The sequence below is a fragment of the Hetaerina americana genome, unplaced genomic scaffold, assembly GCF_022747635.1.
Source record: "Hetaerina americana unplaced genomic scaffold, ioHetAmer1.1.p SCAF_120, whole genome shotgun sequence".
In the NCBI taxonomy this organism is placed as follows: Eukaryota; Metazoa; Arthropoda; class Insecta; order Odonata; family Calopterygidae; genus Hetaerina; species Hetaerina americana.
Window position 1 is genome coordinate 565758 of NW_027286293.1, and position 17549 is coordinate 583306.

The window sequence follows — 17549 nt, forward strand, 5'->3', positions numbered from 1 at the left end:
TATTACTTTGAGAGCGGACCAGTCTGCTTAACCAGGAATAAAATTAAGCATGTATCTTCCCTTTGTAAATCATAGGTCAGCTTTATAGGCTATCTTTGTGATAAAATGTGTGTACAGCATCCATTTCCTCTAACACAAGTTTCCTTATAAAAAATATCCCTAATATTTATGGGTGATTTCCACATACTAGTGCTAAACAAGAAGTTTACTCCTTTCAATAACAAAACAGCAAATTAGTTATTGCCTCAGGGCCGAAAATATGATGACCAAATATGGAAAAATTAAATGTTCATATCAAAAGATTTTTTGAGCGGAAAAAATCTATGAAAATATCTATCAGTAATTTTGTTAATTAAAAATGTTTGCTTTACCTGGAATGAGGAGTGTACATATTTATTTTTTTTTATTTATTTATTCAGTATAAGTCCGAAAACAGCACATTTTGGCTTTACATCGAACTATTAACAACGATAACAATGGTCACATTTACAAACACCCAAGCCCTAGATGGAGGGAAACTCACCCAGGTGGGAATCGAACCCGCGACCCTTGGAATGGCAGACGAGGACGTTACCCCGCCGCCACCGGGGTCGGCGTAATAATTTTGTAATTATGACTAAAATTTAGAATATGGAAGGGCTAGAGAGACTAAGAATGGCAAAGTTAAGCCTGTGGTTCTGCAGAGAAGCAAAATTATCAGGACTTTATTTTGACCAGATGAAGTTCAACTTCAACGCAACTAACAAGATGAAAAAAACCAAAATGCAATTAATCTCAATCGTCAATAGCAATAACATCCTCACTTATTTGAAATTACATCCCATACTATTACAGTTAGTAAAACTGTAACTGCACATTTAAATAACAATAGTCTTTTGAAGTCATCCCCTAGACTGCCCTCTACTGCTTTTCCAAGTAGAGGACAAATGAGCAATGACCATGATCAATGCAGAATGTGGTCACTTGGGAGAATAGTATACTCTGGCTTTCATGGATGAAGGCATATGGTCCCCGCCATTAACCCTACCAAAGCACTCACCCCCCACAGAGCTAACAAATCTAAGTCACCAACCTCAGCTACTCCTGAATATTCAGCATAGATTACATCTATTTGCATTTTCATTCGTAATATAAAATGTTATTACTAAATGGATATTCAGTCAACTTTTTCCACGTAATTTTTGTGGCTAAATTAGGTACAGATTCCCTTATTCTTAAAAAAAATTTCTAAAAGAAAACAAAAATATGATTGTTGGAGCAAAAAGCATGCACAGACACTTACTCGGGTAATACTAATATGGAGCCATAGAGTCTAAAATTCATTGCAATGCGATTGTATGATTATAAATTACACACAAGTAAATTACTCATGTGGGGAAAGACAAACATTTATGAATTAAAGGCCACTGGTAATTTCAACGAAGGATGAGGGGAAGGGGAAGGAGAGGGCAAGAGGGGAAGGAATGGCTCTTGCAGGAACCAACAGATAACCCACCAAACAGATATTCAGAACAGAAGAGTATCAGTGCTCTTCTGTGACCATTTTACATTTTGCGCTATAATTTACTACACAAGCTCCTCACAATATTTCTGAACTCATAAAAGGTAGACTATAAAGCAGTATTATCAGAGCAATATTTTCTACATAAAACCTGGGTCTTGAGGTGATTGCCAGATACGTCACTTTTTTTTTTAAGAAGTTCACATTGCATATGTAGTAAATAATTTCAACTATTTTCCAGGCATACCTTTGAGTCAACAGTGTCCTCAGACATGGTTTGAATCCTTCCTCCCTCCCTGAGTTCCTTTTCCCTTTCCGTCGTCTCCTGTATTTCTCGTTGAATGCGACTTGTTGCCAAGCGATGCTGCACACTTTGTGGGCCCCTGCCCGATTGAGTCACTGGAGCAGCAGTGCTTCGAACCAGTGCCTGCACATGGGAATGCACAAGACATTAAAATGCATTCAAATACAGCTGGAATATTACTGAAAGTAGCACTGGAATAATTATTTTATAAAGAAAAACAGATGCATCACAGCGTCATAATTATTGCACATCCGTCATTGGTTTTTTTAATTTTTAATATTCTCATACTATACCATTCCAGTAGTGTCTGTATATTTTTTGCATGAGATTTTATTCAACTGAAATGGTAAATATGTTTTCATTTCGGAAGAAAGGAGATGTTGCATTAAGCATGTTACTACAGGTAGCATAGTCTACAAATTTTTACTTAAATTTCTGGAAAATTCTATTTCCCCATATTTTTTGTCAATTGCCCAGGTCATCAAGGCAATGATAAGTCTTCACTACCTATTTGCAAAGCCAACCTTATTCAGCACTAAGAGTACGCTTGAAGGAGATCTGTAGTTAGCCACTTCTTTTAAAGGTCCTGCATTCCCATCTCTCTCTCTCTCTGATTAGACATTAACATATTCACTACAGTAATTCTTGCCTGGAAGTCAGGCTGACCAGTCAGTCACACCAATTCAAGAAGACAACAGTAATTTAGCTGGCCAGAGATCACAAATAATTCTTCACACTCTATCACTACGTAGTGATTGCCACATCAAATTCCACATATTTCCAAAATGGCCAAACAAGTGTTCCTCTAAAAAAAGTTTTCAGGAGAAAATGAAATCCCTATGATTTTCCGAGATTCCTATACACACCTCCATGGCTAATGAGATGCCCTCCTTTTCGCACAAATGCCAAGCAATGAGACGTCATCTATTGACTAGAGTGCCACACTGCATTGTACTCTCGTCTTATGCTTTTCAATGTCTTTCAGGTGGAACACAACACCACTCCCATAGAATTACAACACATATATATAACTCAATCCTTTTACCCCAAGATTATTAAGTATTTATTTTATTATCACCTTCTGTAGCCAAGTCACTCTTTATAAAAAATTTTGGTTTGTCATGCCAATTACCCTATGCCTATGCAAACTACCAAAAAACATGACCCCTGCCTTTAGGGGAGTAACACCATTAGTGTGGTCCCCTCCCTACAACTCATTACGGCATACTCTCTGTATTCTCATAAAATACGAAGTTTACTTGAAAAATAACATCAAGCAGAAGACTCTTCAATATCATTTATGCAGCACGACCCCATGGTTCTTGACTTGGCAAAAATATGAAAGCAGGGCTGCAATTATGGCAGAATTTTGAGAATAACAAAAGGATCCAAACGATTATATGATGCACCAAAAATTTCTACCCCAGGAAAATTATGCACAGCATAAGGTTTACTATCCATGCACCAATTTTCCTGAGAAAAATTGCAGAAGTTCTCTTTCATCTGATAAAATAATCATTAGTTAAAATGTAGAAATATACAAGAATACAAAACAACTCATGGCTATGGAAATATTTCATGAGTTAGCTGAATCTACTATGGCACACACAAGCATAACATTTTAATTCTCACCACACAACAAGAAAGGCAATTCACACTAATGGCACACAAGGTTGGCATCAGTCCATGATGTTGGTAGCCTTACACAAGACCTTTCCACTGGTCTCCGATCTCCATAGAGACTGCAGAAAGAGTATTAGTGGAAATGGCACTTCCAGTATCTTTTTTCTTACCCCAAAATAGTTTTTGTATACTATAGCATTTTGACAGTCATTCCACACTCTCAGATGATGCTTGTTGCCACAAATGAATAACCTTGACACTGGACAATTATTTTCCTTGAATTATTTCATGATCTGTAACTGCATCATGAAATAATTCTAGAATATCCATCTTGCTGCTTCGATGTTGGTTATTGGCTTCACTTCTTTAACACTTAGTATGATTGGAGATTATGTAATATCCTTAATTTGACTTTGTTTGTACCTTCTTGTATTCACTTTTCACAATATATTTTTTGAAATCACCACTGCTTGGCTTTGCATGAGGTTGTGTTCATTACATTTGATGAAATCATACCTCCATACCTGTGCACACAGTTTTTCTTTAATGCAACACTATAAATATTGAGAAACCTCACTTCTATGTCATTGAAAGAAAGGTGTTCCTATAATATACAGTAATATCAGCTTGCTATTTGAATTTGTATGTTGAAATATATGGATGTCATACCTCAGGTCGTGCCACTGGCCTTTGGTTCATGGGTTGGGCGATTCCTTTCTCCCTGCGTAGCTCCTCTTCCCGCTCATGAGCAATTCTTATCTCTCTCTCAATCGGAGTCTCCTTCAAACCCCTGGAACAGAAGAAATATAAGTGCTTCGCCACACATTTAATGATTTCATGCCACTTGGGGTGTTCATTCAACTGGTCAGCTTGACAACAGTAAGGGCCATTCAGCCCTAACTAATTCCAGTTTCCTATGCTGAAACTCATTCCCTCTCACCTCATGACATTACACAAACTTGGTATACTGAATTATGTTCTTTGTTCCCTTAATTATTTTCATTAGAATATTGTTGAACAATGCTACAAAACTGCAGAATGTCAGTTGCAGTATAACAATCATGCTGTAAACGAAAGGTTGACAAATCCATTATTTGAATATGTCACATCCTTGGTTCATGCAAATACATATCTTCCATTGTTAATAAGTATTTCCTTCAAAAGCTATGGTGGTTATGGTTGATTATTTCATGGTAAGAGTTAATTCATGGATTCTTCTTAATAGCTCCTCAGCAGCTTGGCCCACAATGTTGCTAAGGCAATAAAATGGCCAGGTATCATTACAATGTAGTATTCATGATAGTTACCAGCATAGCAGTCCATTTTAGTAGTTATTCATCATTTATCCTACAAAGAATCATGAAAAAATCATGCCTCCAGTAAAAGATTGCCTATGTGCAAAGAATTTTAATTTTAATTCACATAGTTCTAGTTAAATTCCAAGGGAATTTCATCAGCACAACTGACAGACATTAGCTGAGTATGCAAATTTCAGTAAAAAAAACAGCTATCTATGAAATGGAATAAAATTATTAATTTTATAAATTCACACTGGCACTCCAAAACAGGTTACTCCTGCTCCTCATCAAGGAATTGTATGAAGTACTTGTTAGACAGATGCCACGGGATGATTTTTGAGAATACTTGAGAGAAGTATATAGCAAATAGGAAATGGGACTTTGAAAGAGTAATAAGAGAGAGATATGAGATCTACCTGCAGGAGTACACAATTCAATAAAATGTTTAAACAGAAATGTATATCTAATCATGACTGAAGGGTTAACATTAGTGGGATCACACACAATAATCACACCACTTGTAAGGAGCTGAGGGTGCCCAGAGGCACCCCCAGGAATCAAACCCCAGCCCCCTGGTCAGTAGAGCACAGTACTCTACCCACTGGACTACCACATTCCTTAATATATGTATAAGAGAAGAGTAATATTACCTAGGCAATATTTTTAATCCCTTACATGTATCTGTTAGAGTTTATTTTTCATATTAATAACACATTTTAAACCTCTTAGTCTTCATTTCGGAGATTTTTTTAGGGATCACTAAAGCCACCAGTTAAGAATTTTCTTGAAAACACAATGGAAATAGAATATTTGCGTAGCTTGTGTGGGCAGAGTTGCAAACAGAGCATTAGGAAAGCCTTGGTGGGGCACTTGATCTATTCTGAAAAATAGTAATATTATTTATATGACTGTTATTGAAAAAATACCATGCATATAAGAAAAGCATCTTACATTCCCTCCTATTAAGATTCTCTCTTGATTCTCAAAAGAGCTAGTAAAATAAACTTGTTCTTTTCTTGAAGGATCTCACTTGGTGATACACTTGACAAAACATTTGGGCACATAGACACAACTGGTTGAACTTTGAACCTGTTCCAATTTGATGGAGTGACCCCACTTTGGAGTGACAAAAAGAAGAGATTTCATCCAGTTTTATTACTGGGAGCACAATCCAAAAATCAAGGGTACTCACCGAAAAGGTCTGGAAGGTGACTGCTTTTCAATGTTTATTGTATTTTCATCCTTGAGCTCTGGTTCCCTGAGGGAGGAGAAGAGAGGATCAAATCAGACAACTGTCTCACAGATGAGGGAAAAGGGCTCTGGGAACCACAGCAACAACAGGTGGCTACACAAAGTCACTCAACAATCATCACCATCTACAGCTGGAAGAGGCATATTTAATAAGGTGCACAAAAAATGAACAAGGTACAATGAGTGTTACATTTTCAGGGGAAAAATAGAAAATTATCCAGCATTTACCCATGCCTCACTGAAAATAAAGGCTCATGAAATGCATGCATTTTAGGACTGATGACAATTCTAAACCACTATGACCTAAGATGTTGTGGGTATACCTAGATGATTGTGGCTCAACTTAAAGACTACTAAGCTATAGACAGAATGACTAACTAAAGTAAAAACGACCACCTAGAGTGAGTGATCTAAGACCTAGAGGTAGAGTGAAAACTGCACTTCTCCAGAGTTAAATCCCTTATTGCACAACAGAGATTAGACTCAAAAAGCCATCATCAGGCACAAAAATGTATCAACTTATATAGGTGAAGAAGAGGGAATGTATACATGTACAAGCTAAACTTCAGCAATTTAAGAGAATAGGATTTTTTTTCACTGTGCATCTACTTTCATCTAAAGCCATTGTACAACACAGGAAAAAAATGAGTATTAACTACTTGGAATGAACTTTTACTAAATCCTGCTGGAACCATGATTATTAGGTACATCACACAGTGCACTTAGTTGGTGGGTCAACCTCTGGATGGTGTGATTTGCTGAAAAATAAGCAAGTGAACTTGGTGATGTACACAGTCAATGGGCATTGATAATGGAGTATAGGGATCCATTCTCCTACAAAGATTCACTGACTGGGTGGGTTGGTAGCCAGCAACCAAAAGGCCACCCACCGGAGGATGGAGCACCAGGTCTTCATCACAGCAGTAGCGGATGTGATCCCAGGGGTCATCAGTACAGCAACAAACTAATTGTTACATTTTCAACAAATTTTATCAGCTATAGTATACTATGAAGTGAAAGCTCATAGGAAACCACCACCTACCCTCCTGCAAAGTCAAGACATTTTGGCCATCTCTTTTTCAAATTTACTGAAAAAGGACAAACATGAAAGAATCTTGAAGACCTAAGTCTTGCAGGATTTACTCCACATTGGTCCATATTTTTTAAATAACAGTTTTGCTGGTGCTACAGTCGGCATCTTCAATTAATTGGCTAATCAGAGAGCACCTGAACAGAGGTATAAAAGACTGAAAAAAACCAGCATCAATCACTTCAGGCCTTAAGATACCAACTGCGATGCTGGCAAAACTGTTGTCCGTGAAATACAGACCAAGTAAATCCCGGAAGACTTGGGTCTTCAACATCTGCACACTGTGGAAGCCTTCACAAGGAATGAATGAATCTTCTTTCAAATTTAATTTCATGGGGAAATAGATCCCATTTGGATCTAAAAGTGGGTCAAGTCAAGTATTCAATAAATTTAGTATGAAACAATGAGTTTCTGGTGAATTAATTCACATAGAAGAAGAGGGATTCCATAAGTTGCAATATGCCAAATGGGATGGGCTTATTTGTTATCGCTCAGTATAGGTTATGCAATGGTAATTTACATTTCTTAAACCTGAAGGATGGTGCAAATTTATGAGATTGATCCAAAAATCAGTTTCTAGCTATTTATACTAGCCAAGTGTTTTAACTTTAAAAGTTGCATAATTATTTGTTCACACTGTCAAAATAGAGAAAAAAATTAGAGGAATGAAAGAATCAGCATTTTCAAGAATAAAATCCACCCTGTTTTCTGTGTTCTTAGTACACATAAGCCTGCAGATTTTGCCAAAATTGCTAGTTTTTTCAATTCAAAATTTAAAGTCCTGAGCATTTACACAATTTCTCAAGAGAGACCTGCTTTTTTAATGACCAATTTCATATTTTGCATTAAATTCTATTATCAAATAAAAAGAGAGTTCCCTAAATGAAGGTGCAATTCCAGTTGGTAGGAAAGGGGTGGGGCAACAGGTTTTAGTATATTGACATGGACCTGAGATTAAGGTTTGTAAAATAGCAGCTATGGGCTCATTTGAACAGCATTATCATTCAAATACTGGAGTGAAGACATTGACACAAAAGAAGGCTTCCGTGGAGCAAAGAGCTTCCCCGTGCAACAATTTCAGAGCGTAAAAATCATTCACCTTGACTGGGACTCGAACCCAGATCCCTCAATATCTGGTCGAGTGCTTTAGCCACTTAAGCTACCGAGGCATCCTCTTAAACTCTGAAATTTTGGAGCTTTTAAAGGAACTAGATGTTATGACGAAATACCGTACATACAATGTCACAGGCATTCGCAGTCGTGCGCGAGGCGCCACTGTCCACGAGGTTAAAGCCAACTTTAAACACTTATGGTGTTTTCCCTTTGACAAATGGAATTTTCTTTTCTTTGGAATTTGTCAAAGAGCTTCCCGTTGACAATTCAAGAAATAAAAATTGCAAGAGCAAATTACAAATTGAAACCCAAAGACACAATATCATATTTGGATATGTCACTCCACTGAAAAAAGTGAAGGGAAATAAAAATAAAATTTTTGGGAGACTAAAATTCGGCAAGAAATAAAAGACTGAAAGAAATAGGACCACACAAGGCCAAGAAAGAAAAATACTTCTAAGGGTATACATTAGGAAAACAAAAGAAAATAATGCTAAAAAGGTATTTGAGTTCTGAATACATATTTGATGGCAAAGAAAATATACACATTGAAGATGTCCAGGGATAGAGAAAAGCATTTTAAATTGACTACATCCACATATAAGTAGATTTATGCTATTGCATGTAGAAAAACAAAAGCTATATGGGGAAGATATTAACAGTCAAAGGATTTTGCATTAATGAAATGCCAACTTATACCCATGACGCTTGGAAAAAACTGGAGAATAGATGACAAGTGGAGAGATTGATGGAAGCAACCAAAGTATGGAATTCCAGCAGGTAATAAGGAAGATATTCTTACCAACACATGACAAATCAAAAATAGGTGATATATGTGGAATTGTCAAATACTGGATGCCACAAAATAAATTTACCGCTTAGAAGAAAAAGATCAATCAAATTTCACTACTTCTTTAAACAAAGAGCATAGATCAATTCTTTGAAATTTGAAATGGTAAGAGCAAAATTTTTCTTATTGAAATTACCATAAATGCGTGGAAAAATATTCAAAACATCTATATAAAGAACAGGAAGTAATTGCGAGATGATAGAAAAATATGATTATTTTACGTGTAACAATGAGAACACACTCATGGCCAAATCTGACACGGCAGTGTTTCATTGTCAAACAAGGCTCCAAGAATGGCCCAACTACCACTGAACAAATATCTTGATAAAAGAGCTCAGGCTTTACTTGATTGAACCCTTTCCTGTTAATCTGTTTCCTTGAATAAAATTAAAATAATTCTTGAAAACTACAAACTAATCTGTGATATTTGTAAAAGATATCAGGGATTTTCTGATTCATGCTATCAGTCCCATGCTGAAAATGAGAATGAGGAGAAACAAATGTGAACACTTTTGAATGATTAATATTATTGATTAAATCTTGTAACAATGGAACAAAGGTCATGGCCACTGGGATTCATGTAAAACGAGTGAACTCATGCAATTGTTTTAATTTTCCTGAAGACACTCCCAGTATAACCTGGGGAATATCAAGTATTTTTATAGAATTACAGATAATCCCCAACAATGTTTAATGCAATAGATCAATGGAGCTATCAAAGCCTGCTCTTAAAAATTATCATAACTCTTTGAAGACAATGAATTCAATAACATCTTATAAGAGTTGAGAGGCAACAAGAATATTTCGTTGATGATGAAACTGAATTTAAGTGTAGAGGAACAACTAGCAATAAAAGCTACAAGTAACAGCAACTGGAGCTATCATTGCCCTCAGATTAGAATAATGAGAAGTAATACCAAATGACCTTCACTGCCTGTGTATCTGGGGGGAGGGGGTGGACTTCCGACAACATTCGTCGGACGAATGACTGTTTCTCCCCGTTATCTGGGTGCATTTAAACGTGTGCCGTGCTGATTGCCCGCCCAAAAATATGCCCCCAATAGTGATTCGACACTAAAAGGTGTTCCCGGTTGAAAGTACGATTTGGCGGCAGCTTTTAAGTTTTAACTGTTCCATTCCAAATTATGAATGGCTAAGCTCTGGAAGTCCAAGGAGAACATTTTCCGCGACCACCCCATTTAGCGCCTCCCCTTGGAGTTGCTCTTCTCACAATACATTCAGACACATTTGGCAGTCAAACGGTAACATTCCCGCCACTCGCACACCGGCTGACAATTAGCCGCTGAAAATTACGTAGCAAAACTTTGAATGGAAGCATAACCAACCTAAAGTGTTGATCTTCGTCAGCGTTGGTAAACGGCTTTACAATTATCCTCCGCCGTGGCGGGTATTCGGAGCCGGGACGCTGCCCTCCGGACGCAGAACTGTGGCCGGAGCTTGTGGAGTCCATGGACTGTGTGCGCCTGTGCACATAGGAGCCATCCTCGGCGGGGATCTCGAGGGACGCCATATCTGGGCTCAGGGTGTCGCTGAGAAAAAGAACAGTTCATGGTGTTTCATGAGAACGCTGTACAGTTAACATTAAATAAGGGCCTTGCTTATTTAACATGCAAAGCATTGGATAAATATCAACTGAATGATACGAGTTTTTTTACGAATTGATACTAATGTTGGCCTTTATTCATGACGTATAACCTCATATTTGAATTCGATTTTAAAAAACCAATACACGAGAAGGTAGGTACTCGTCAAACTGACAATCATCGCTTGTACCTATAGTGCGTCACATAAAGCAAGGCTACTTTTGATTTGCTGCATAAACAATTCGTTTTATTTGGATTTTCCGAGAAGATGCGTGAAAAAATGGTAATAAAAAAAAGATTTGGAGTAATCAAAATGCTATATTAGATCAGTGGCGAAATAATTTATAAAAGTAAGTTACCAAGCCGATCTTTGGGTTGATAACTGTGCTTGTGGTTTACACTAAATGATTAAAGAGTATCCATTTTTATTAACGTCCTGCTGTTGAAGGGTTTTAACTTATCCCCGACTGCGACTATCTGATGCTCCCAGGCTGGCAGATGTTCTTCCCTTGCACCCGACGCGTTATCTTATCGCAGTTTTCCGCGAATGTTTACTGTCGCCCTTCAAGCGGAAAAGATACCAACCTCTCCATGATCTTGGCAAAGATAAATATATTTTAACAATTAATTAATCAATCAAACAGCCAATAATTAATTCGTGCATCTCATGATCGGATGTGGCTTTAACGGAGGACGCTAGGCTAGAGAAAAATTGTAATGACCGAAAGGAAAAGTTTACCGTAGCAGTTGGGCGAAAGCGGATGAGGGTCGAGAGAAAATCTAGGAATAGTATTAGGAACCATTGTGTAGGGAAGAAGTGGAGAGGAGAGGAGCGGTGAGAATATTACGATGAGAAATATTTCGGGTTAAGGATCGCGTACTGCATCCCACCACAGGTGGTAAATTAAACACGGTTGGCCATAAGCTGGGCGAGTTAGTCCAGATGATTGCCGCTCCTGTTATTTCATGTGTCAATTGAAATTCTCAACATTCAGCGGTCCACGTAATTTTATTTTAATATATTGTTTACGAATCCATCTTCAGCGCGGGATAGCGGCCGGATTTTTAAAGCATGGACTTGCGATCCCATTAGAAGTTAGTTAAAAACATTCTTTGGGGTTAGGTGGAATTACTCCATTATTATCTTCCTCGGATAAATATTGAAAATCCGACAATTAGCTCATATGCAACAATAGATCCTCGAGTTCCAACTAATAATGTGTTGATTATATTTATATGTTGGTTGCCATCGCATCGAACACTGCTAGAATAAAGCGTAAGCATATAAAGGATTATTCCAACAGAGTCAGCTAAAAGAATTAGCTTAGAAAAGTGAAAGCACTGGATCAACTACCACTCTTGAATAAGTGGCTTTGATGCATTGCAACACATGTACACCCCTTCCCCAGATTCGGATAATGTTTCCGCTCACCAGGAAGGAGAATAGTTGATGCACTTCCAAGCGTAACCACATGTTTTTATGACAGTCTATGGACGAACAAAGTCACGCCTAATAACATTAGACACACCCTAGTACCATAGTTCATATTTTAGCACATCTGCCAGGTGCTCTCCGCACAATTCAAATACTTATCCGTTTTCATTTAAGACGATGTATTTTCTCAGATTCAAGAAAAAATTAAATCCCATCTTCTCTGCACTCATTTCCGTCAATCCGTCAGTTCACTATTTCCTTGTGCCCTCCGCTTTAGACATCCGCCAATTTTACTCGAACCTACATCTACATACTAACATAGTACTACAAGGAAGTATGGTATGGCACTTTGGACAAATTCATCGAACCATTTCTTGGAATAGGAGTGTCTAATGTAGCGTTTTCGCAAATCCTTTGGGCAAATGATTCCTAGTACCGTTTTATAACTGTAAATCTCCGGATTCTGGGAAGAGTGTGTCTAATTAATTTAAAATTTTACGGCAATCTCATTCACCTGTTTTTGTTTCACTAGATTTTGCATGGTAACGAAGACACAGATCTTGCTACGTTTCACAAGATCAACTTGTTAGTGAACATTCGTCTCTGCTTGTAAAACACTTCACGACGACACTCCAGGAAGATGTGACATCACTTCAATTATATGTATTCTCCAGAAGTTTGCAAGAAAATAATGCAGGTGACGTGGACTCGCTTCCCGTCTTAAGCTTCCCATAAACACACGACAAATATGGCTATTTCAACACGCCTTCTTGCTTACGAATATGTGTTTACTTTCAGACGGATATCTCTGATTTTTATTACTCAGACATAATAACGCAAGACAGCTCGAAGAAAGTAAGTCGACCAACGTTAGCTGGTCGACTTTGCTCAGCAGCGCTACTTATTCAATGCGATCTCCCAACGGCAACGGCCAAGCAACAAAGAACACTTCCGAGAAAGGAAGCGAAGGAAGCTAGCTTAGGACTTTCGCAAGCCCATCAAAAACGCACTGAAAGGCAAGGAGTAATATGCGGAACACTTTCCGCATCATTTAGTGGATACGTAGCCAGTGCATTACGTAAGCCATTCACAAGAGGGGATTTTTTCATAAATCTGTATTTTTTCAGCACGAGTGAACTACGTTGACAGCATTAGACTCTCCTATGAGGTCGAACTGGTGCGGTAAAGATAATATATAGTAAGCCGTTCACTGATAAACGGTTAACGCCCGGGAATATCCAGATCATATAAAACGAATGCTAGACACACCCAAAAGTGAATCTTCGGCAGGTGGTGTTGGATGATGTCCTCGACTTAAGGAAGAGTGGTTCGGAGAGCGAAATAGCATTAATTACTAGCAGTCATGTATCACTCGAGGATAGGTATTTGATGTAGCGTGCAAAAACGCCTACACATGCCGCGGTCTTCTTAGGAATTGAGCTTTTCTAAGTATTGACCGACAAAATATCTATTTACGTTGCATGAACACAATCTTCAGATCAACATGCTTTTTAAAAACGAGAGTAATAAACACGAAGATTGGTTCTATCAATAGGTGAGGTGCTAATCCGAGACACCTCAACCAAGCCCATCGGCGTAAGGCTCACATAAGAATGCTCGAACGAGTTTCTTACCCGCGAAAATAATAAGTATCGTGACATTTAATTCTACTTAAAGGCTATTAGTATAGACTCTGAAGTAAATAAAATACGCCACATATAATATCCAGCATTTCGGAATTATTTTACAGTGTAAAATTAGCAACGAAAATTTGATATACTCTAGAAAAAGTAAGCATACGATAATGTTTCCCGTCAGCTAAGGCATTTGAACCATGTCATAGCATGTTATGGGATATATGATAAACCTAGGAGATTAAGATATAAGGAAGGAAAATATTAAGGATACACCAGAGGCAGGGGAGTTAAGTCAAGCATTAAATTTGGACGGCAAAAATTAAGAGCCGGTAAAATGCTTCCTTGGATGTACAATAGTTTTTGAAGGAAATGATCATGGTGGTAAACGAATTAGGGGGTTGCGTGGAACAAGTTTTCACAAAGAAGTGGAAATAGCTCTGAGGTTTGAGTGTACCTACGTAGCGTCCCTTGCGTGACATGCGAGGGAGTAGAATGAAGGTGGATGGATGCTTTTTAGGTGCGGGTCTGTGGAGAGGGATGGGAAGGAGTACATTGACACGGAGGAAGGCAACCGAAGAGCACGTTGGGAGGAAGTAAACGGAAGCTACATTGAAAATGTCGAAGGGTGTGAGAGGGGGGGAAGCAAGGTTGTTCAGGCCGGTGCAAAGCGGGGGTTGAATGTGTAAACCAGTAAAAAGGAAACCATGTAAAGCGTTTAAGTTGCGTTGATTGCGAGGATAATTCGTCTTTGCCCTTCCTCTGTTTCCTTATTTTTAATATTCCTTCCATCGCGGTTTCCAGCCAACTACCGAGGCTTCTTGTGCCCTTCATACACTCCATTCTACAAGCAGCTTACCGAAGGCTTTCGGTTTCGTAAGTTATCATGCACGTACAACTATTCTATTTTCATTACTCTCCTGGAGCACCTTGGCCTATAATACTTAATTATACTTTTCTTCGCTCTCCGTATCTAATATATTTTAAAACTATAGGAAAGTGAACTTAATGTTTAGGTTACCGTGAAAATGGATAGGAAATGAATTTTGTGCAATGAATTTAAAGCTACCAACTATGCATACTCCTGGTTATGCTTTATGAAGCAAGGGCATCTCTAACAATTACTGCATTCATTCGCTCGTATATACTACATACGCATACGGAGACATTGCAGGGATAATATATGTATTCCTCCTCCATTGGGAAAACATGGTGATATTTCCCCATCAAGATTAAACGAGTTCTGTGCCGCCAAAGTATAAGCCTTCTATCTTCCTAATTGCTTTGATTTTTTTCATTTTCCATGAAATCTTATGATTTTTCCCAGCGAAAATGTTTCCAAAACTACCTCCAGGAACACATTTATCCTCCAACAGCGGTTTTCGTCACCACACATCAGAAATAATATTCAAATAGACAATTTTTAAGCCTCCCCATTGTCGATAAATGCAGGATGGTCAAAAGGGAACAGCGTTGCATTGAAATTTTGTCCAGACGACTTTTACCAACAAAGAAGAATATACTAGTGCTGGAGTTGGCATTGTAAAATAGACAATGGCAGTCTGATGACATCTCTTTTGATTGTAATTTCGACCCACTCCAGCCCTGATTTTTGTCAACTTTCGTAATTTGAAATGAAATAAAATACCAATATATGGATGATACACACGCCGATAGCCTCTGATGGGAAACGCTGAAAATCTCTCCTTTCCATCCTTATCGGTGCCTCTGTTTGAGCTGTCCCCGTGAACGAAGACGGAAGGTTTTCTTGTAGCATGCAAGGAAGCAGCTGGAAAAATGCACGCATTTTAACTACAATAAATCTGAGTCGCCTATTACGCAAGGATTACTCTCGCAATAACTATATACTCTATATACTCTATCTATATACTACTATATCTCGCAATAATTAACTACAATAAATCTGAGACGGCCTGCTAAGAAGGTGGAGTTGTTTTAATTTGTTGATACACTCAGACCGTTTACAGAATGCATTCTCTCAACGTTTCTCTGCTGATAGAGACCCGAGAGATGCGCGATGCTCTCGCCACACTTTCTAATTTGGACTTCGTGAGAATGTAATTTCCAATTAGTGCGTGTGACCGCTCATACCACTCCGCCAACCACTACGGTTGGCGGCGCTGCCATCGGCGGAGGAAATTAATTCCCAAGCTCAAGACCACCATGTCGTTGACCGCGAGTTGCTCTACTCCCGGAAAGGGCAGCACGGAAGCATCTCATAGCTTGGAGGTGAGGAAGAACCATCACATCCCTAGCCCCTGGATGCTTGGCGCTCGTAAATTTTAGATTCGAGAAATTCTACAGGGGAAGAACATGCAGGAGCGGGATTTGAACTAGGGTCTGTCGATTTCCGACCCAGTGCTTCAGCCAGTTAAACCAGCGAGAGAACCGAGTTTCGCCAGTTCAGCAACTGAGGCGTCCTCCGGCGAGCTTGGAGGACGCCTCAGTTGCTGAACCGGCGATATCACTCGGCCGGATATCGAGAGATCTGGTTTCGAATCCCGCTCCTCGCGAATTATTCTTCAACCGTGAACTTTCTAGCGCTACGATGCATCTCAGCGGACTTTGCTGAAGGTTCAGCCAGTTTCCCTAAGTTTCTTCCATTTTTTCAGATACATTATTATTAATTTATGATACGTTCCTTTTTAAAAAATGCCGAGATTGTGTGTTGCCAGAAAATGATATGCGTTTTAAATGAGGAGAAGGGGTGGAAGGGAAAGGGAAGTCAGTGATTCATGAGGCAGCTTCCCTCTTTCTTTCATCCCTCACCCTCAAATTTCAACCAGCCAATCCTCACGACATTCCTACTGATTGCCGCCTTCTAAGTCTAACAGATAACAATTTGCTCCAAGCTCCCGCTTCCCGCCCAACGGGGCATAGGGGGAATGAGGTCGGGGGGGGGGGGGCTATTTGAACCTTCGCCGTAATGCATGCCAAGCCTCACCGAATTCCTCACCGACGGCTTCTGTACTGAATTTGCAAACCATCGAGATTCCTTCGACCAGCAAAGGAGTTGACTGCAAGCCCCCCGCACTTCCTTTCCCAGGGATAATTATCCTCCCGCCATTCCTCTCAGCCTTCCCTCTAGATCGTCTCCGAGTAATTTTCCTGTATCCGCGAGCGGCCTTGCCTTCCGTTTTCCCTTCCATTACGCTCCTGATACACCCACCGTCTCTCAAGTTGTGCCCCATACATCTGGTTCTATTAAATATGGCGACCCCTTCGAACTTTTCCTCTCCCACCTAATCTCTATACTTCATTATTTCTCAATCTACCCATTCATTTATTCTCTAAGCTTTTAATCCGTTTTTCCCATTAATATATTCCGAAAGTTTATATTCTGCATTCCCTCTAGTCAATTTCTGCGATCCAAAGAGTGACGCGCGCAGTACATCTACGAATTTTTCCACGTACCGAATTCTCTTTGCCCTGTTACGGGATCCTCTTCGTGCAAGCCACTTGTCTTCGCATCATTACTGTCGTCTGAACTTGATCTTGCATATCTCTCCACGAAATTATTTGATAAGTAAACTGGTGACATGATTCGACAGGATCTTACTATACCTGATTGAAAAGGAAATGATCAGGAATTGCCATTTTGAGCGAGTGGGTTCATTGTGTATTAATATTTGACAGCATTTGCTCACTTCGTGGGCAACTTAATAGGAGGGTAAAAGTAAGCACTGTTTCGCAAGTGAACACGTCAGAAAGAAAAGATGATCAACGGTGGCCGATCGTAAATCATTTACGTGGCATATTTTAGATGACATTTTAAGGGCAGTCTCGGGAAAAAATCTTAAGAAAAACATTTTTTGGAAAGTCGCT

The 17549-nt window shown here is 39.0% G+C and overlaps 1 protein-coding gene across 1 annotated transcript in view; it reads right to left on the bottom strand.

Moving 5' to 3' along the window:
* Positions 1–17549, bottom strand: part of LOC139685924 (uncharacterized) — a 132590-nt gene that overhangs the window by 13920 nt on the left and 101121 nt on the right. Inside the window, exons 5-8 of the mRNA XM_071583055.1 lie at positions 10377–10580; positions 5919–5984; positions 4098–4218; positions 1749–1928 (exon numbers count right to left, since the gene is read on the bottom strand). Of these exons, the coding sequence (XP_071439156.1) occupies positions 1749–1928; positions 4098–4218; positions 5919–5984; positions 10377–10580 (571 nt within the window). The remainder of the gene's footprint in view (positions 1–1748; positions 1929–4097; positions 4219–5918; positions 5985–10376; positions 10581–17549) is intronic.